Source organism: Myotis yumanensis, unplaced genomic scaffold (genome assembly GCF_028538775.1).
Source record: "Myotis yumanensis isolate MYYU_CA2020_CCGP unplaced genomic scaffold, mMyoYum1.0.hap1 SCAF_7, whole genome shotgun sequence".
Lineage (NCBI taxonomy): Eukaryota > Metazoa > Chordata > Mammalia > Chiroptera > Vespertilionidae > Myotis > Myotis yumanensis.
The window spans coordinates 60,316,089-60,338,163 of NW_027223758.1; the positions used below are offsets into that span (position 1 = coordinate 60,316,089).

The 22,075-nt window shown below is 38.2% G+C and overlaps 1 protein-coding gene across 6 annotated transcripts in view; it reads left to right on the forward strand.

Annotated features, from left to right (window-relative positions):
* ARHGAP28 (Rho GTPase activating protein 28) overlaps positions 1-22,075 on the forward strand; it is a 133,359-nt gene that overhangs the window by 73,553 nt on the left and 37,731 nt on the right. For 5 of the 6 annotated variants that reach the window (XM_070420631.1, XM_070420635.1, XM_070420636.1 and 2 more), the window contains 2 exons: positions 16,355-16,444; positions 21,520-21,604. In XM_070420631.1, coding sequence (XP_070276732.1) covers positions 16,355-16,444; positions 21,520-21,604 — 175 coding nt within the window. The remainder of the gene's footprint in view (positions 1-16,354; positions 16,445-21,519; positions 21,605-22,075) is intronic. The other variant, XM_070420633.1, reaches the window with a different exon arrangement.

The following is a 22,075-nucleotide window of genomic DNA, read 5'->3' on the forward strand; positions in this document are numbered from 1 at the left end:
ACTGTAGTTACAGAATAACTTTTTTGGCAACAGAGCAAGTCTTTGTGGATGGGCTACACAGAGCCTTTACTTAAATCTAAGTCCTGAATGGAAACAGGTAAAAGAGACCTGGGAAAGTGGCCCCAGTATTATGAGCAAGTCTGGGTGGTTTGTTTTAAATGGAGGTGGAGGTGGAAGAGTAAGTAAGATAGCCTTTATGGTCAAATAAGTTAAAAAGGTAAAAAATTGAAAGGTATGATCATTAATTAAGTAGGAGACAGATGATTCATAAAAAGCATGAGGAAAGCATGACATGTTTCATGAGGAATGGCTGGTTGAAATTCCACCTTACCTGAGAGTTCCAAGGCCACACACACTTTTACTTCTGAGGCTGTTAATCATGTTCTCCTATTTCTATGTTTGTTTCATTGCAAACTCTGCCTTACAACTCATTCATTCATTCATTCATTGCAATGTTGTATTGCATCATCATTGATGCAAAAAATAGTTATTGGACACATTATCTGTGCAAAGTCCTATGTTAGGTTCATAAAGATGAGATTCTTAGAACTTTGAGTGTAATTAGTATAAAGATAAAAGGAAACTTGATATTCTGATGCAGTTACAAATAAATTTCCCTGGACAAGTTAGTTAATCATCTGACTTAGGTTTTTCACCTGTGTAATTATAATATCAATAATGACATAAATTAAAATTTCAAGGATATTGGGTATCAAGCATAGTTGAAGCCAGTTTCCAATTTGAGTTACTTTAGGTTGTCTATGTCATATCTTCCCTTAGACATATTAATCACTTTGGGTAGTTGCCAGGGAAGCTCACATATACTTTATTAACCTTTGCATTTGTGCTAAGAATAGCATTATCCTGTAGAACTTGCTATAGTGATAGAAATGATCTATTTCTGTGCTGTCCAATATGGTAGCCACATTCACAGGTGGCACTAGAATTCAAAATATGGCTAGTGTGACTAAGGAACTGAATTTTTATTTTTATTTTCTCTTTATTGACTTAAATCTAAATAGTTACATGTGGCTGATAGCTAATGAATTGAATAGCATGCTTCTAGAATCCTATATAATAAAAGAGAAACATGTAAATTGACCGTCCCTTCACTACACTCACCAGACAATCAGGAGTGAATATGCAAATTAACCCAACAAAGATGATGGGTTAATTTGCATGCACAGGCACTGGGCGGAGAGCAGAAATGGAAGAGCCGGCAGCTTGGGGGGATGTGGCTCCTTCGGTTTGTCACTCCCAGTGCTGGGAGCACCAGGAATTCTGGAAATAGTAGTTCTGATAGCAGCCCCAGGACTGGAAGTGGAAGCCCAGAGTGCGGGGAGCACCAGGAATGCTGAAAATCATAGTTGTGGTGGCAGATGGATCTCCTAGACCAGTGGTCGGCAAACTGCGGCTCGAGAGCCACATGCAGCTCTTTGGCCCCTTGAGTGTGGCTCTTCCACAAAATACCACAAGCAGGTATGCATGTACAGTGTGATTGAAACTTCATGGCCCATGCTCAGAAGTCGGTATTTTGTGGAAGAGCCACACTCAAGGGGCCAAAGAGCTGCATGTGGCTCGCGAGCCGCAGTTTGCCGACCACTGTTCTAGACACTAGAGCAAAGTGAGCCTGGAGCAAGTTACTGTTATGGTTGGGGATGGAGGGAAAGCAAAGGTGAGAGACATAAGTAAAATCAGAGTGTCTAGGAAAAATTAAAGGGAAGATATCCTAAAACTTCCAGGAAATCTCCACCAATGAAGCAAAGGGAAAAAAAAAATGCCTCTATTATTCTGTGAGCAACAAACCAAACCCGGTTGGGGGTCTCAGACAATTCGCTCATATGATTGCAAAGACAGACAGAAACTCCCGGAATGGGGAGGGCTCCCAGATTGGAGAGGGTGCAGGTTGGGCTGAGGGACCCCCCCCCCCCCACTCTCCCCACTCCCCCACTCACCCACCCCTGTGCACGAATCTTCGTGCACTGGGCCCCTAGTCTTCTATATAATGATATGCCTTGAAGTAAGTGTGTTTTGAGTTCTGTATGTTTGAATTTTCAAACTACCTGAAACCTATGTCGTCCCAGATGGTGAGATTTTCTACAGCTATAATTAAATAAATAAAGGTGATGCCCACTACTTTAGGCAAGGGCTCCAGCCACAGGTTCCCAGCCAAGATGTCTATCCAGGAAAAGGTTTACACTGCTGGTTTAAATCCCCTGGGTCATTTTCCAGTTATCTCCCAGATCATCAGGAGAGAGTCCTGAGAATTGGGGTACATGCTTTCCTTTCCACTTCTATTCCCAGCTACCTCAGACAAAGGTTGTTGCTCTTCCCTATAAAACTACAAAATAGCAAAGGGTCTGTAGGCTTCTCCCAAATCCTCCAGTTACTCAAGACAATGCACAGCTGGCCTCTTTAGGGTTCCTAAAACTTTGGACAGATAGTAACAGGATCAGGGAAGGAAAGAGATCTTTTGGGGCTCCTTCCTCTTCTTTCACTTAGATCCTGAAGGGAAACATAAAATAGGCACTTCCCCATTAGGGCTTTAGGTATCAAAATAAATGAGTCTTTTCTTTTTACCTCATGTACAGGTGCATACACTGTTTGGTGTTCTCAACTCCAGAGAGGGCCTAAGACAGTGCCTCTGTGATGGTGGAGGTGGCCAGGGATGGGTGGCTCTTCCTCCTGTCCTCTTCCTCTTCTCCCTTCCGGTCCTGCTATGGAAGACCCAGCCCTAGGTGAACTGAGAATGGGAATGAGGCAGAAAGTGTGGTCGCAGGTAAAAGAAAGGCCAGGTACTCAAGAAGCAGAGGTCTAGTGCTATCCTGGCAAATGGGCCTCAAAGTCAGTGAAAGCCTAGCATTGTATATGCTGCTTACAAATTCAGTTGTTCTTTGTCAAATCGTAAACAGCAATATTTTTAAAAATATGTACATTTACAATATATAAAGGCTAATGATCATCTTCACAGATTTTCCCCCTCAGTATCTCTTTCTCCAAGTAAAGAGATGTGCAAGTTTTTTAGGAATGTACCTAAATTTTTCAGTTTCCTATTTGATTTGGCAGCATAAATACCAATTCCTCCCCCTCCTTCTTTTTTTTCACAGTATCTGCCCTGATCTGTCTTTTTGTGTGTCCTCCTTCTCTCCTCCCCTCCTCTTCCTCCTCTTTTTCCTTCTCCTACCCTCTCTCCCTCTCTCCCTCTCATATTCTCTACTACTCTTTATTCTTTTTTTGGCATCATTTATCTACATTAATAGATTACCTAAAATTCTCCATTTTACTTTCTTAATGAAACTTTAACATAATTTTCATAGGGTAATTTTGCACTAATCTTAGGCATATGAATTTGACCTAACAAACTTACCTAGTGGAGATATAAACTCAATGATTTGACAGATAGATACGTAGATTATACTAGTTGTTCTCTTCATTTTTTTGCACATAGAAGCATATGCTCAAAATAATTTTTCTTCAGAATTTTGAAGATATTTGTCCAATATCTTCTCTCCTGCACCATTGCAGCAATGTCTATATCAATCTCATTTCTTTATATGCAGATGTGGAAGCTTTTTAAATTTTATTTTTTATCATTGGAACCTTGAACTTCTACCTGTTTCACCTTTTTGAAAAATTCATCCTGGTCACTACTAACTGAACTCTTGCAATCTGAGGGCTCATTCATTCTTCAGGTTCTACATATTTTCTTCTAACATTTAAAACAAGTATTGATTCCGTTCATTTTCTCAGTTATCTCCTTTTGGAATTCTGTTAGATAATTGCTATATTGCTTGGATTGAACCTCTGTTTCTCTTAAATGTTCTCATATATTCCAAGCTTTGTTTGTGTGTATGTTTGATCGGTCTTTTTTGATATCCCTTCAACCTCATTTTTTACGTTAGTAATTTTTCATGGTTGTATGCATACTTCTGCCTTTCATTTATTTAAAAAGATTTAACAGTCATTTTGTTAGTTTATCATAGGCTCTCCTTACCCTTGACTTCCCTAGGGGCTGAGGATCAAACCTGCAACCCAGCCATGTGCCCATGACCGGGAATCGAACCTTTGACCATTTGCTGTGCAGGCTGTCGCTCTATCAACTGAGCCAGGGCTATTTTCATTCTTAATATGTGCCTTTTTTTCTGGATCAGCATTCACCTTTTGCACATTTTCCTCCTGTGGAAGTTTTGTAGATTTTTAAAAGCTTCCTGTACCTTTTTTCAAGCTGAGGTTTTCCTCTATTCTTATCAAACCATTCTTGCTTGCTTTTTATCTTCCAGGAACATTCAACAGTTGTCTTCTACTAATGGAAATGTTTAGTGGTTTCTAGATCTACTCTTTGAAAAAGGTATCTCTTTTAACACTTTGAGTGATTTGCAGGGAGACCCGAAAGTGGTATATATAATTCGCTATCTTGATCCAACTCCCCTATGCTAATTCTTCAGTAGGATTTGTTTCTTTCAAAAAATATTTTTCCTTATTATAAAAGTAATATTAATCTTTACTAGAAGCTTAGAAAATATAGACAAGCAAGGTAAATTATGACTATTTCTATGGATCCAAATAAAATTTTATTATTTCATTAAATATACAATAAATTTTATTTTCAATGGAGTGCTGACCATAAAGGAATAGAATATTTAACCCTTGTTTTGGTACAGCCATTATATACTAAATCACAAATACTAAATCAACCTCTGAACACATAACACAAGATCTACAGTCTTATTCATCACAAACAGAATTCCAGTGCCTAGATACATTTTTATAATATTCAGAAGATGTGAACCAAATATTTCTTTCAGTAACATTTAATTGAGAAAAATAGTCAGTCTAATTTATTTCCACTTTCATAATTGATAAACAACTGTTAAAGGTGATACTGACTTATAATTGATCCTATAAATGTGGTCATACATTCTGTTTTAAATAACGTATATACATATACACATTCGATTTCATGTAACTGAAAATCCAAGAAAGCATGAGTTACAAAAATATAGATTTGTTTTTCTCTCTTTAAGATGCTAAAGGTAGATGATTCTTTTTCTTAGCATTGATCTAGCTTCCTTCTACATTTCTATTTGTGTTTCATATGTGGCCTTCATCCTTTTGTTTTCAAGTTGGTTTGGCCACACCATGTTAGTGTTCCTGACAGTTCCTGGAACTTAGACCGACTGCTTCTGTCCCTCTGACCTTGCTTTCCTGGAAATCTGATGTGGTAGAATTCCATTTACCACCTGTTGCCCAGAACTGTTATATGATCATCTTTAGTTGCAAGGGAGCCTGAGAAATCAAATTTTTTTTTAGTTGGGCAAAAAAGTTCCTGAAAAAAAATCAGAATTCTGTTAAGGGTGATAAGTGCCTAGGTTTGGGGTGGGCAGTTGACGGTATCTGGTTTCCACAGAGACCAGTGTCCTGTCATCCGGGCAGGTACTGGCTGATCGTGGCTAAATGCAATGATCAGTGCAAGGCCATCATATATATGTATAGCTCCACAAATATGTAGGAATACACACATATTATGCAAAACACATCACTAAATGCACAATGACATTTGGGAGAATATGCCTGAATAAAAATGCACTCTCATTTTTTTCAATAGCCAGATGATTTTTGTTGTATCCCAGCTCCTCTTTTGGATGTGGCCCTGGAAGAGGAAGGGATATCAGTAATTCCCTCCAGAAATGGTCTACTGGTAAGATAGGCAAGGGGATTTAAGAGTAAGCAGTTCGGAAAACAGTAATTATTTTGATGCAATCAGGAACACGAGAAAAATGCTTGCTTGTAACAAGAAAAAGAAGACTCTTAAACTCAGGAATGAATAATTAACCAGTTAAAACCACAAATAACTATATGGCTTACCTGCACCTACAACATCAAAAACAGCCACAGCTGCAGCTACAGCCACAGCCATAAAGCAAAATGGGGGGTAGGTCATCAGCTAAAATTTTGTTTTCTTTGCTGAGCGCATAATGGGAAATCTTGCACTACCCTCCATGTAGCTTTAAATATTAATTGGTAATTCTCACCATAAGACATATTTTGACATTTCAGTTATTTTCTAAATGTAAATATTTGGTATGGGGGGATGGGATTAGCACAATAGCATCTTAAACATATTGTACTAAGTGGGGAAAGGTGCAAGGTGCACTCTCTGGCACAGGAGGTAGATAGTTGTCATTGTGTCACAGGGTGGGAGATATTTCATTAGAGCACTCCTTGTTCGTTTTAGTAGAGTTTCAAAGAGAGCTCACCTGAGTTTATAACTGTCAGTAAAGCTATCTCAGTAGAAGGCTTTATTTTTGTGAGGTGAATCCATGCCATGATCTGTACACTTGGTATGAAGCTGGTCCTCTTATTGAAGTGGTGCACCCCGAGTAGGAAAAGTAGGAGGTCATGGGTTTACTGATATCTTTCTCCACTTGGACTCAGAGCTGCAGAAAATTTGCAGTGGAAGACTTACCTCTTATGCTTCAATATGCTTTCTTCTCTCTAGCTCTGCTTTTCTCCCTTCCTAGCAGAAGAAGGGGGATTCTTTACTATTCTATGAATAATCCTGTACCACCTCTGATCTGATGAAGATGACAATAATGATGCTTAGTCTCTATACAGTTTCTTTTCATCTTCTGCATATTTTGCATGGGGCACTCACTCATGGTTACTCCTGATCCCTTCTGAAATTCTGCTGTAGGGTTTGCATGTGGCCAGTTTGTGTTCTGGCTGCCCTTCTGTGACTGAGAGTAAGCCAAGGTCTGGAGGTGGAGTCTGGGTAATTGCAGCTGTGAACAATCCTTTTTTGTAGAAGTTGTCTCTGATTTTTTTTTTTCTTACTGTATTTCTCATAAGAGTGCTAACTCTTTCCAGTCAGAGGTTTTCAGTTTTCTGTTGGGCTGGAAGAAGGTGTCCTCTGGTTTCATGTTGTGCCCACAGTGCAAGGAGTCCTGGATACCTCACTTCCAACCAGGAACTTGCCTCAGGGTTATTTGTTCTTCTCTGCCTGCCCCATTTTCCTTCACAGCAGCCGCTGCCTCTCCCCTCCACCAGAGGAGGAGCAGGGTAGACACTGATGTGTTTCCAAATAACGGGTTTCTATGAGACTTTGCCCCTAACTCTTCCTACATTTTTGATTGTCTCCTCTGCACCTCATAGGTGAGGGAGGGGTTCCTGCCCTAATAATAGGTTAATAGAGGTGGTTGAACACATGACACCTGACACTGGACAGATAAGATGGACAGCATCTTATTAGTCACCTAGTCTCACAGCCTGGGGGAGGAGGACACCACACACCACCGACAGCCACACGTGGAGTGCACCTGGAGCAGAGTGAACAAGAAGGGCTGCAGGAGGCAGGCTTAGTAGCAACGAGAGTGAGGTGCTGCCTGGTTCCCATGGGAGAATGTGATTGGCTTGTTTGTATAATTTCACATCTGGCAAGGAACTGAAACCCACGACTCAGGGATAACGAGGAACTATGTCTGGTAACCTGGATAAGGATCTTTGTCTGGCTGGGGTGCCTTATCTGGGGGAGCAGAATGGGAGGGGAAGTTGTGGTTAGGCCACTTATGGCCTCCCTGAGTTTTCCAGTGGTCAAGACAACACTTAACAGTGGTCCTTGTGTTAGGCCTTAAGCTGCACTGACACCCCACACCTAGCCATGGACTCTCATGAGTAGTGTGGACTTATTTTATTTCTTTTCTCTTTCATCACTTTTATTTCAATTTCTTAAAGGTGTTATCCCCTTTTAAAGGTTAATCAATAGGCCGACGTAGTGCCAAACACATGAAGAAACTTCTCACTGAAATGGAAGAGAACATTTAAGTTTCACTCCAGCCACACCCCGAACTGCTCACAAGTTTATAGAATGAGAAAGCAAGTACAACTGACCCTTGAAGATATAAGTGAACCGAGCAGTTCAAACTCCTGTTGTAAAGTGTCAGCTGTTCTGGTCTTTCTCACAGGAGGAGGAGAGCTAGCATCACAGAATGACTACAGAGAATAGTAAAAGTGTTAATTTGCATAATCACATATATTACAAAATGTTACATCTTCTTATCAGATTGTACCTTTTTTTCGAAATAAGAATTTATTGAACGATAATGCAGTTACAGATATTGCAGCAAGAATAACCAGAGACAGCTAGTAAGAGCACAAAAGTATGGAGTTAATCTCTGTCCTAACATGTGGTCTATCTTTGTAAATGATCCTATGCACTTGAGAAGAATGCGTATTCTGCTGCTTTGGGGTGAAATGTTGTATAAATGTCAATTAAATCCATCTGATCCAGTGTGTCCTTTAGGGTCACTGTTTCCTTGTTAAGTTTTTGTCTGGAAGAGCTAGTCAGTAAAGCGGGTGTTAAAGTCCCCTACTATGACTGTATTGTTGTCCATCTCTCCATTAAAGCCTTCTATATATATTTATATATTTTATATATTTAGGTGCTCCTATATTGGGTGCATATATGTTTACCAGGGTTATATCCTCTTGTTGGATCGATCTCTTTAGTATTATGTAGTGACCTTTGTTGTCTCTTGTGATGGCCTTAATTTTAAAGTCTATTTTGTCCAATATGAGTATTGCTACTCCAGCTTTTTTTCTTTTCCATTTGCATGGAACAAGTTTTTTCCATTTCTTCACTCTCATCCTATATGTGTCTTTTGTTCTGAGGTGGGTCTCTTGTAGACAGCATATAGTTGGGTCATGTTTTTTTTTATCTATTCAGCTACCCTATGCCTTTTGATTGGAGCATTTAATCCATTTACATTTAGGTTTATTATTGATAGGTCCTTATTTATTGCCATTTTAATTCTGTATGACTAGGTTTCTCTCTCTGTTTCTTCTTCTCATTATAGCAGTCTCTTTAGCATTTCTTGTAAATGCTGGCTTGGTGGTGATGTACTCCTTTAGCCTTTTGTGTGTGTGTGTGTGTGTGTGTGTGTGTGTCTGGGAAACTCTTTATTTGACCATCTATTTTGAATGATAGCCTTGCTGAATATAGTAATCTTGGTTTCAGATCCTTGCTTTCCATTACCTTGAGTATTTCATGCCATTTCCTTCTGGCCTGTAGAGTTTCTGATGAGAAATCAGTTGTCAGCCTTATGGGAACTCCTTTGTACATAACAGTTTGCTTTTCTCTTGATGCCTTTAAGATTCTTTCATTGTCTTTAACTTTTGGCATTTTAATTATGATGTGTCTGGGCATGGGCCTGTTTGGGTTCTTCTTGCTTGGGGTTCTCTGTGCCTCCTGAGCTTGTGTGACTTTTTCCTTTACCAGGTTAGAGAAGTTTTCTGCCATTATTTCTCCAAACACATTCTCTATCCTTTTTCCCTTTCTGCCTCTTCTGGCCCACCTGCTATTCTAATATTGTTACCTTTCACATTGTCCCACAGCTTCCTTAAGCTGCCCTCCTGTTTTTTAATTGTTTTTTTCTTTTGGATTCTCTGATTGAGTGATTTTTTTTCAACCCTATCTTCTAATTTGCTGATTTGTTCCTCCACTTCCCCTAATCTGCTGTGTATTCCTTCCAATGTGTTCTTTATTTGTGTTATGTCATTCTTTATCTTAGACTGTTCTTTTGTTACTATATCTTTTTTCATTCTGTTGAGCATCTTTACCATCATTACTCTGAACTCTGTTTCAGATAAATTTTTTATCTCTGCTTCATTTATCTCTTCTTCTGGAGAATTCTCTAGTTCTTTCATTTGGGGATGGTTTCTTTGTCTCCTCATTTTGGCTGTCTTTGAGTTTGTGACTGTGTATTAGGTAGATCCTCTATGCCTCTCAATCTCTAGTGCAGGACAGTGTTAAAGGCTCTTTCTGACTAATTAGATCAGGCAAAGAGTCAAAGCCTCCAGAGACCACCTCTGCCTGTAGCATTCCACTAGAATTGCTCCCTCCCCCTCCCCCCCAGGCAATCATCCTCACGTATGTCCAGAGTTTTTTCAACAGGGTAGGGCAGTTGCTTCTGCTTGGAGGCTAATTGTTATTTTTAGTCTCTTAAGTGGCCTCAGGGCAAGATTTTTTCCAATAGGGTGGTCAACTGTCTTCCCCCAAGGCAAGGCAAATGTCTGTGTGGGAAAGATGTCCTCCTCCGCTGCATGTGGGAATGACTCAGCCTAGGAAACTGGCGGTGTCTGCCTTCTGAGCTCTAACCCCCAAGTCCCCAATCCTGGCTTCAGTCCACTCTGCCCTCCTCTTCAGAGCAGAAGGTGGGCGGTTCGACAGGGAATTTTGTGTGTTGGCCCTTTAAGAGGGTATCTGAATTTTCAGTTGTCACTCCCTGGCAGACAGCAACCCCGCTGCTTTTCATAGCCATATGTTATGTGGGTACCATTCTCAGTTGTGGTGCACTCTGCTGGGGGGCCCAACTTGGTGATTAGATCCCAGAGTTTTCAGTGGCAGCCCCCCACAGCTGAGATATTTCTCTGGAACTTCAGTTGCTATATCTATGCGGTCTCTACTTTAGGTCTCAGGTGTCAGGGTTCTCTCCTGAGAGTCTTCTGTTGATTATTCTGGAAGTTTTTCTGTATTCTAGTTGTAATTCCAGTTTGTTCCTGAGAGCATGTCACCATTTCCTCCAGATTGCACCTTTTATTCTTTCAGCATATCTGGCAAGAAATATCTCTGGATACTAAAATTTCATATCTACAAAGCTTAAATCCTAGCTTGATGAGTATCAAAATGCTAGGCCTTAAATCAGTTTCTTTAAGATATTTGTAAATATTAATCTATTTGCTTTTACATATAATGGTACTGTTGAGAAGTCTGATGCCTCTCTAAATCTTATTCCAATGTTTATATCCTGCTTTCATTTTCATATTTCTGGAAGATTTTTAGGTTTATCATTTTTGTTAGAGACTTGGACTGTCATCAGAATATGAAATAATTTTTTTCATTCTTATCAGTACTCAGTTTTTTTGTTTCTGAAAAATGTTCCTTTCAGTTCTGAACATTCTATTCTCATCATTTTTCTATTTTATTTTTCTCATTTTCTCTATTTTTCATTTCCTTGCTTGCATTAAACTCATATCTCTTAAGATTTCTTTTACATTTTACATGTCTTTTTTTTCTGTTTGTTTTGTATGCTAACAACAAAGATTTTGTCTACATCATTTTGTAGATCCCTAATTCTAATATTTGTCCTGAGTGGTTATAATTTAACTGCTATTAAGTTTTAAATTCAATTATTTGTTAATTCAAAAGAACTTCATTTTTTACTGATTTCCCCTTTATTATTATAGTCAATTCCTAATTTATGGATACAATAGCCTCTCAAATCCCTCTGAAATTTTTAAATCATTATAAGCTGCCTTCTCTTCTCTCCATTATCTCTTTCTCCCAGAGTGTTTATCACTATATGTCTTTTCAGGATATTAATTTTCTCCATGGCCGACTTTTTAATGTTGATTTTCTCCAATGACTGGTGATCTTTGGTGATTAGTTTATATTTATTAATGAACTGGGTTGATTAATTAATGACTTAGGGTATGTCACTGCTATATGATTTCCTGTCATTGTATAGCTATTTTCCCAATTAACTCTTTTTTGAATAATAGGGAAAACTTTGGGTTCTGTATAAGTCAATCAAGTATGAGAACTGTGCATGATGGAAGTGAGCTTAACAGCACACATGCATTAGAACACACAGACACACACCGCACACACACATACACATATATACACCTCTCTCGCACACACACACAAACATACATCTTTAGTGCCAAAGGGAGAACAGTGAATGACTTCATTTTCTCTCCTAGACAAAGCTGATGTTTTCCTTTTATTTTCCCATCCATGTCTTTTGTGGAGGTTCCGAGTGACCTGATTAAATGAAAGTTTTCTTTGGTCCCAGCACTGGACATCTTACCAAGGCAGGGGGCTCGCTTCATTCAGAGTGTCTTCCTTGGGTTCATACATAGCTGCTGCCTGCTGTTCAGTATAAAGGGGCTGCTGGGAGGTGAGGCTGGCCCCTCTGTTCAGAAAACACTTTACAGTAAGTTATCCTGGCCATTACCCTGGGGCCCCTTACTGCCCTTTAAAATTTTCACTCTGAGCTTTGTTGTTTGTTTGTCTATTTGCTTTTTGTGGATATGTTCTTTCCTTGCCGGCAAGGTTGTCTTATGCTGTTCTTAATCTGAGAATTTCTGTACAGTTATGTAATAAATTACTTACTTTTACTGTCCACTCTCTCTAATTTTGAGTGATTGGGAGTGGTGCACCCTCAGTCCTCCATCCTCACATAAGTTTTCTTGTAGTGCCTCCTTAGCATTGTTCCCACTTCAATATAGGTATGTGTTTTTGTTATTAGTGTAATACACAAGCTCTTGTAGAAAGAAAATACAGAGAAGCAAGATGAAAAATAAAAGTTTCTAAGGTCTCATGTAAAACTTCATGGTTTTATTAATATCTTTTATATTTAATTTTGCAAAAGTTGGCTTTAGTCAGGGATAGAATATTTTCATCTTATTTTGGGGAATGCCATTGTATTGCAAATGCTGTTAAAAATCTTAGAGCATATGCAAGAGACCTACAAAGCAGCCCATGACTGTCAGAATAGACTCCAAATACGCTTCCTGCTTAATGAAAACCAGAGCATTTCCAGTGTCTGTGACTGAGGATGAAATTTTTATTTAGGTCATATGTGTTTGTGAGATAATCTAATCATTTTCAATCTTATAAATGAAACAGCCTATTCTTGCTATTCATTTATAAATCATTGCAAATATAGTCATGATGTCTGATATTAAAGCAGCATAATTTTATCACGAAGTTGCATGACTTATACCTAAAATTAGAAGTTCATTTTCCTTACAAAATAAGAAATCTGTAGTTCTGAAGTTTCTCAAGGATCTGCCTTTTATTTCATTCATTCCGGTCACAAATCAGTGTTTCCTTTCCATCTGAGAACCGTTTTGTCTCTTTAGTTTTTGGACATTGTGTTCTGTTATGTCTTCATTCCCCGCCCCCCAATTTTCTGTGTCCCACCCTCTAGAACACAGATTAAATGGTTGTTACTTTGCTTGAATTAGATTTCAATATCCCATAATTTTTTATCATGTTAGTTTATTTGCTTTGTGTCTAGATTTCTTCTTTATGTTCAAATTAGTAATATTTTTCTTGGTTGTTATTGTATTATTTTTAGCTGGTCTCAAACTTTTTATAAATTTTAGCAAGATTATTCTTAATCCCAAGAACGACTTTTTTCTCTCTGATGTACTCATTAGTATAGGTAGGCATAGGTTCTTAACTCATAGCAGTGATCCATAAATCACCATGAATTCAGTTATTGTAAGGAATCAAATTATTCTGATGTGTTCTTTTTATTGAGGCATAATTCACAAACAATAACTGCATACACTTTAGGTATATAATTGTTTTAACAATTGTTTGTACCCAAGCAACCACAATCAGCCAAAATATTGAACATTTCTATCCTCCAGAAATTTCCCTCAGACCCTTTCCAGTCTATTGTCCTCCCACTCCTGTAGAGGCGAGCCCGGTTGTGATTTCTGATACCTTAAGTTGGTCTCACCTTTCATATAAGTGGAATTATTAATATAATAGACACTTTTGCATCTGGATTCTTTTACTCAGAATAATTTTTAGATTCATCCATTTGTTGCTTGTATTAGAAGTTTGGTATTATTATTACTAATAATATTTCATTGCATAAATATACTACCTGTTGATGGACAGTTGGGTTGTTTCCAGGTTTAAGCTATTATGAGTAATGCTTCCATGAATATTCATGTAATATGAAGGTTTGTATATTCTCATTTCTCTTGGGTAAAGATGCAACATAATTCATATTTTTGGCAAACACTGATACCCATAGCCCCATCACTCATAGCTCTTAAAATCAACAAGGACTAATTTCATAAATAAAAAATAACTAAATTCTATTGCTTTTTTAAAACAATAAATACTAGGTGGGTTTTTTTTATGTCTATCCTAAGTGGAGGATGTTCTCAAGTAAACTTGGTCCTTGTGGTTGAGCTCATAAAGAAAAATAACAGACTGCCATGTAAATACTTTTTCAGCATTTCAGTATCAACTAGGTATAAATATTTAGTTTTCTCTAGTTATGTTCCAAATGTAAACATCTGTGTAGAGAACATGTTAGGTTTTGGAATGTGAGGCAGTAAGTGGTGCAAACAGTGAAATGTCTGCCTGCGTGTGGATACTGTCTGGTCAGGGATGTGTACATGTCTCCTCAGATGGCAGCAAGTATCCTCAGTTTTTAGGATTGGCCTCCAGTGCAGGGAGAATTTCTGATCAAGACTATGGATCCTGGTTGTTTTCTCCTGTTCAGCTCCTGGTCCCTCCCCCATAGCCCTGTGTATCAGAATCCTGTCACTGCAAGAAAGTGAGATGATCCACCAAACACATCATCCATGAAAACATAGGGTGGAAAGGGTTCTCCAAGGCATAAGATACCAGCACACTTTCAGGTGGAATTACAGCTCTCCAGGCCCCTACCATTCTCTGCAGAGTTATTGGTTTATGATTGATTAGTGTAGGAAGGGAGAGGGAGAAAGACAGAGAGAAACATCAATAATGAGAGAGAATCACTGATCAGCTGCCTCCTGCACGCCCCCTTACTGGGGATCAAGCCTGCAACCTGGGCATGTGCCCTGATCAGCAATTGAACTGGTGACCTCCTGGTTCATAGGTTGACATTCAACCACTGAGCCATGCTGGCCCGGCCCATTTTCTTTCTTTTTTTCCATTTTATTTTTATCTACAAATTTCTATCAGTTGATATCCTATAGAATTCTTTACTGGTTTAAAGTGCTGTTAAATATCTGTTCTTGTAAAAAATATATGTTTTCACTCTGGCCAGTGTGGTTTGGTTGGTTGGAGCATTGTCCCATGTACCAAAGGGCGCAAGTTAGATTATCTGTCAGGGTATATACCCAGATTGCAGGTTCTATCCATGGTCAGAGTGTGTGTGAGAGGCAACCAATTGATGTTTCTCTTTCACATCAATGTTTCTCTCTCCCTCTCCCTTCTTTTCTTTCTAAAATCAATGAAAACATATCCTTGGGTGAGGATTTAAGCATAGATATATAGTTTTCTATCATTTTTAGTAACTGGAGGTGGGAGGGGATGTAGTGATTGTCAAGTCACCATCTTGACTTGAATTTCTTTTAGTCTTGTGCTTTATGTGTGTTTTTTTAAAAAAGTGTCTTGTTCATGTTGTAAAATAATACATACCTTCTATAGAAAATTTAGAAGATATAGTCAGGCAAGATGACTGACAGTTTTTTAAAAAGACAAAACTATATGTTTTCATAAGTATAAATTATATCCAACTTTGTAATAGGAAAGAATATTCAGGTCTTAAATTTCAGCGAAGCCATTGTACATTGAAGCAAAAATTTCTTTGTCCCAGCTTTACAAATTAAAAACAACTTGATACTATTGCTACTGAATTTTAATCTCTGAAAAAGGTTGTTTTAAAGCAGTGATAGCGAACCTATGACACGCGTGTCAGAGGTGACACGCAAACTCATTTTTTTGGTTGATTTTTCTTTGTTAAATTGCATTTAAATATATAAAATAAATGTCAAAAATATAAGTCTTTGTTTTACTATGGTTGCAAATATCAAAAAATTTCTATATGTGACAAGGCACCAGAGTTAAGTTAGGGTTTTTCAAAATGCTGACACGCCGAGCTCAAAAGGTTCACCATCACTGTTTTAGAGTCCGTTAAAAAAAATATGATGAGATGGGTTAAGTTTGTGTTTGGCTGCATGTAATAGAAAATGAAGACTTGTTTTGCCTCACACAAAGGGACGTGGGCCAAGTGTGACAGAGAAGCTACATGGACCAACCTCAGGTGACCTTCTGGTATGCTTCCCTGTGGCCATTGTCCTTACTCATACAAGATGCTTGGCAATTCCAGGCTTTCATCCATGTGCTGTCATGAGCATTCACAAGCTGACCTTGCTCTTTTGTTCAGGAAAGCCGTAGCTTTTCTGGAAGCACTCTTGGTAAATTACCCTTTCACCTCATTGGCCACACTTGTCACATGATCGCTCTTAGCTGCAAAAGAACCTGGTGTTCAAGGTCTATAGTTTAATACTCAAATCCCTGGAACTAAACCAAGATATTGCTAAGGAAAATAGAGCTTGTGGTAGGCAATAGAAGCGTTTGCCATAGAGGCCAGTGTCAGAGGGTGTTTAGGTGGCTACAATAATGAACCCTGAAGAGCTGGATGCAATTGTTTGGGCTCAGGCAGTTGTAACTTCATAGATTGTCACACATATCCAACTGTGTACACAGTGGAATGCACAGACACATTAGAAAGTACTTGCCCGAATAAGAATGCACTTTCATTTCTCCATTTAGCCAGATGCTGCTTCTCTCAACAGTACTACCTTGTCAGATGGGTCCCAGGATGAAGAAGGGAAGTTTGCACTTCCCAGGAGTGGCTCTGTGGTAAGTCATCGCATGCCAAGACAATTGCATGTCAGGGAAAAATTGCCTGTTCAAGGCAACAAGAAGCAGTTTCTTCAAAATAGATAAGGAAAACTGTAAATAAGTTTGTAAGAAAACCACAGCTGCCAATAGACCCAGGAACCTTGAGATAATTAGGAGGAAGGAGACTCAAAACTGAGGAGTGAATATATTTCAGTTTAAAAGAGGACTTCATAAGTTAATACCACTGCAGCCAGAAACCAAAGGGTGTTCTTTACATCTGTCAAGCATGAAGGAATTTTATTAACTTTGGACCTTTTAGCTGAATTCACACACATGATCTAGCTTAATTCTGCCATCTTAATACAGAAGTCCCTTTAATTGCAGAATAAGGTAAAACTCCTTATCCTTGTTGAAGTTTTTCCACTATTGCCTACCTTTCCAGCCTTAGCTCTCAGGACTCACCCATGCAAACCCTCTACTCCATACACACTCACTCACTTGGCCTTGAGTAACAGACCCTGTACTTTTCTTTGTTAAAACTCTCATCATTCCCCCTCTCCCCCTTCACTGGTGTCTCTTTATGGATGCTCTGGTGATGGGTGATACAATGAACCAGAAGAAGTGGGAGCTCTGGAGGCAGTGGTTCTCTGATGGCAAGTTGATGGACAGAAACAGCACTTCAAACAGACGGAAGGGGACACATTCAGATGCCCCTGCAGGACAATACTTTCTCCTCTGTTGACCATTTTGAGATATCGGATGGTTGACATTCACATGCATGACACACTCCCAGTATATCCCATTGTTCAGGGAGATAATTGTATTATCCCCATGAAAATTAGCTTTTCTGTTGTGTTTTTAGATCGTTGGTTATGGGGTTGTTTTGTTTTGTTGTACAGTGATCACATAAGAAACATAAAATAATGTGAGTGAATTTAGTCTAATGAGTAAGTTGTCAGTGACACTACAGGTATTGGCATAGATAGACTAAGAATGACCCATACTGTCTAAACAACTGGCTATAAATTCAGCCCTTACTTTCCCATTTAAGTCCATGTTGGAATGCAAATGAGTATGTCTCATAAAATGAACTCCAGTCTGCTGTACTTATTAAAACAAATGTAAGCCATTCACAAACTCTGGTAAGTACCAGAAGTAAGTAGTTGCCTATACCAGTGGTCGGCAAACTGCGGCTCGCGAGCCATATGCGGCTCTTTGGCCCCTTGAGTGTGGCTCTTCCTAAGCCAGTGATGGCAAACCTTTTGAGCTCGGCGTGTCAGCATTTTGAAAAACCCTAACTTAACTCTGGTGCCATGTCACCTATAGAAATTTTTTGATATTTGCAACCATAGTAAAACAAAGACTTATATTTTTGATATTTATTTTATATATTTAAATGCCATTTAACAAAGAAAAATCAACCAAAAAAATAGTTCACATGTCACCTCTGACACGTGTGTCATAAGTTCGCCATCACTGTCCTAAGCCTTAGGAGTACCCTAATTAAGTTAATAACAACGTACCTACCTATATAGTTTAAGTTTAAAAAATTTGGCTCTCAAAAGAAATTTCAATCGTTGTATTGTTGATATTTGGCTCTGTTGACTAATGAGTTTGCCAACCACTGGCCCATACTATGCCTTAATACAGTTGTGCTGTACCCCTGTGACTGGGGAGTCCTGCTTTAGGTTCTTGCCTACCATCCTTTATTCTCTGCCTCAGCTGGTGATACCCAGGTGCCCAAGATCCAGATTTTAGTCTCAAAATCACCTATCCTCTCCCCCTCTACATGCCCATCACCGAGACCTGTGGATTTTATCATTTTAAGTAGTTCTAGAGTATTTCTACTCCCCTCTTTTCCTACAACTACTTCCTTAGTTCAGAAACTTATCATTCATTACCTGTCTGTATTGCTGAAATAGCTCCTTAAGTCATCTCCTGGCTGTTTGTTTATACACCTCAAATTCACCTTTCCAACAGCTGCACGTCTTGCTTAAAGCCCGCCGTCCTTCCCCCACCTTCTGGTTAATATGAAAGCTCCTGGCATAGCCTGACTCCTCATCTGCCCCCCTAGCTGACTCTGCCACCCCGGACGATTTGTATGAGCCTCAACAAAGCACTGCCTGTGGCTCCAGGCGCACCCCAAGCAGAAGTTGAAGTGGGATGTTTGCACAATTGAGTTGCTAAGAATGTTGGTTGGAAAGGCCTTGTTTCTGAGGCTTTTCCATGGCAGTTCCATGACCACAGTTTTACTTGTAATAGGACCGATGCAAGTCATGTTTTTTCATTTCTTTATTCTTTTCTGCTAGCTTCTCCATATCATTGGTTGCTTCATTCATTCATTCATTCGTCCATACATTCATTCACTATTTTAAAAATCCTTAATGAATATATATTTTCTGCAAATAGGATTCTTGAAAATTTGAGAGTGTAAAATAAATAAATGATCTTTTATTGGAATCATAGAGCTTCCTGGGGTACATTACTTAGATTTTGGTTTTATTTTCATTTTGTTTTCTGAAAACTGATTTGATGCTGATAATGACATAAATAAAAGTTTCAGAAAAAAAATATATCTTTGGCACCAGTCTCCAATGTGACTGACTTTGGTTTGTTACTCAAAATATCTTTACGAAGAAATGTCCAACAATTGGTTATTTGCTAGAGCAGCCCGCAGAGGCCAACTGAACTCTTAATGCACTTGTATTGGAAATCATTCTAGAACATCTTACCAAGAGGTAAATACATTTTGCTTCCCCTGTTTTTGGTTATGGGAGCTACAGGCACTCTAGTTTGGTTCCCCAGTCTTTTTAGATGGTAAGATTTCCAATAATTCAGTGAGGTGGTGGCACGGGCTTCAGGGGTCCTGGCATGACGTCTGTGAAGGTAAATCTCACCTGCCTAGATAAGTTCAATCTCATTATTCTGCATCAAAATTTTCTTTGCTCTTAGAAATGTTTTCTTTCAGATGAACTTAGAATAAGACTATTACTTCCCATTAAAAAAGAAATCTTGTCAGGACTTGACTGAGAATTTTATTGAATTTAAAGGTTAATGTCAGGGAAAGAATTCACATCTTAAAATATTGTTTCTTATTGAGAAACAATGATTGTGTCTTTCCATTTATTTATGTTATCTGTCCTTCAAAAAGACTTCATAATTTTCTATCTTACATTTTTTTTCTTACACATCTTTGCACTGTTTAATTACTAGGAACTTAATAGTTTTCTTTCATATTTTAAATGGTAGGGTTTTTATGATATCTTCTAGTTTGTTTTTGCAGATATATAAGGAAATTATTTATTTTGTTCTTTTACAAAAGTATCTCATATAGCTTCTTTTCTGAAATTTTTTTTTACTCATAAATTTTCATTTGATTTTATAATTTGTGCAGATATCATCTGAAATACTGAAAATTTTATTTACCCAATTTATTTTTTCTTTTCCTTGTCTGACTGACTGACCACAGTCACTTATAACATTGAATAATAATTATGGAGATCTTTAGGTAAGTTTTTATTTTCTCGTGATATTCTACTAAGTTTCATCATTAACTAGAATATTCATTCTAGGTTTCTTGCTTTTTTATCAGGAATGGAGATTGATTTATATAAAATGATTATTCATCATCTATTAAAATGAATATATTATTTTTCTTATTTAAGCAATTACTTCAGGAAATTACAGTGATAGGTTTTTCTAATGAACTGTAATTTTGTTGCTTAAATAAATCCTACTTATTGTCATATTATTCTTTTATTATACACAGAGTATGATTTGCTACTACTTTAGCATTTTTAACCACTAATCTAATATGTGAGGTTAGTATGTGTGCATGTGTATGTGTGTGTGTGTAATTTTTTGTTATTGTTACCAGAGCTATGCTAATCTTGATACAAATAGGTTGTGAACTTCTAATGTTTTTCAATATTTGGTAGTTATCACTCTATTTTATAGTGAAAGAATTAATATGCTAATGTATTAATAGTAGCTAACTCTTATATAGTGCTATCTACCAGATACTGTTTCATGTAATTTTATATAGGATAAGTCTTTTACAATTCATAATACCTCTTTGAAATATGTTCTGCTAACATCTTCATTTTACAGATTAGGAGACTAAACAATAGGGAGTTCTAGTAACTTGCTTAAAGTCACACATTAAGTGGCAAAGCCAGAATTAAAATTCAAGCAGTCTGGCTCTAGCATCACTTTTAATAACACCTAGCTATGTCATGATTAGAGTTTATGAACAAAATGTATGACCAAGTACATCAAGAATACAAATGTTGCTCAATGGTTATTGTTGACCCAATGTACCAAAGGGTCTCAAGTTCAATTCCTGGTTAAGGGCACATACCTGGGTTGCAGGCTTAATCCTCAGCCTGGTCAGGGCACATGTGGGAGGCAACCAATCGATGTGTCTCTCTCACACTGATTTTCTCTCTCTCTCTCTCACTCACTCTTTCTTTCTCTCTCTGCCAGCCTCCCTCCCTCCTCCCCTCCCTTCCTCCCTCCCTTCAACTCTCTCTAAAAATCAATGGAAAAATATCCTCTAGTAAGGATTAATAACAACAACAAAAAAGAGAATAAAAAATACTGTGTCCTGGCCAGTGTGGCTCAGTTGATTGGAGCATCGTCCCATACACCAAAAGGTGACTGGTTTCAATTCCCAGTCAGGGCACATGGGTTGCGGGTTCAATATCCTGTTGTCGGGTGTGTGGGGGAGGCAACTGATCGATGTTTGTCTATCACATCGATGTTTCTCTTTCTCTCTCTAAAATCAATTTTAAAAATACTATATTTGTCAAACTCTGTGACATCAAGAATGTAATATCTATGTGTTAGGAAAGATATGAGCAATAAATATTTAAGAGCTAAGAAGCTGCACTTATTTTAACCTTGGCCTACTTCTCTTTTGAGTAATTGTGTGGGCTGTACAGGTCTGAACTGAATGAAGAAACAAAGGAAATTAGATGCAGGCTCAAGAATTTCTTTTAATTCTCTTATACTACAGAACATAAATCAGATTGAAATGTAGGGTAGACTGTATTGATGGTAAATGCTTTGTGTTCATCTTCCTTGTTTCCCAGTCTATCCTCGAGACTATTCCAGATATACCAGTTCATTCCAATGGATCGGCCAGCCCTGGACAGTCAGTTCAGAATTCCGTGAGTGGTGAGTGACACAGCCTCCTGCTGAACTTAAGCTATGTCTTCTCATTTTTGTGCTGGTGCCCCATAGAGTCAGCAGTGAATTTCTTAAAGGGAAATGTAGGTGTTACTCTCCCCATGTTGATTCTATCACTCCAGCATGCACTCCTTCCACCTCCAAACACCCTGTGCAGTCCCACCAGACAAAAGTAATAAAGCCAAACTGGGAGAAGAATCTTTTCCTCCGTTGCTACCACCATATCATTTAGAAACCACTCGCTTGGGTAGTGTCTTTGTTTTGGGGCCTCTTTCACAAGTAATCTGGATCTCTTAACAGTTGCAAACAAGCCGGAAGTAGGCCACTCTAATTATGCTTCCCCTAATATTGCTATAGCAGCAATATTAGGTCTAGATGGATTTAATTTTAATATCATAATAATATGTAGAAATATGCCATGTTTGGATTTCCTATAGTTATCCTCGAGGCCTTTCATGA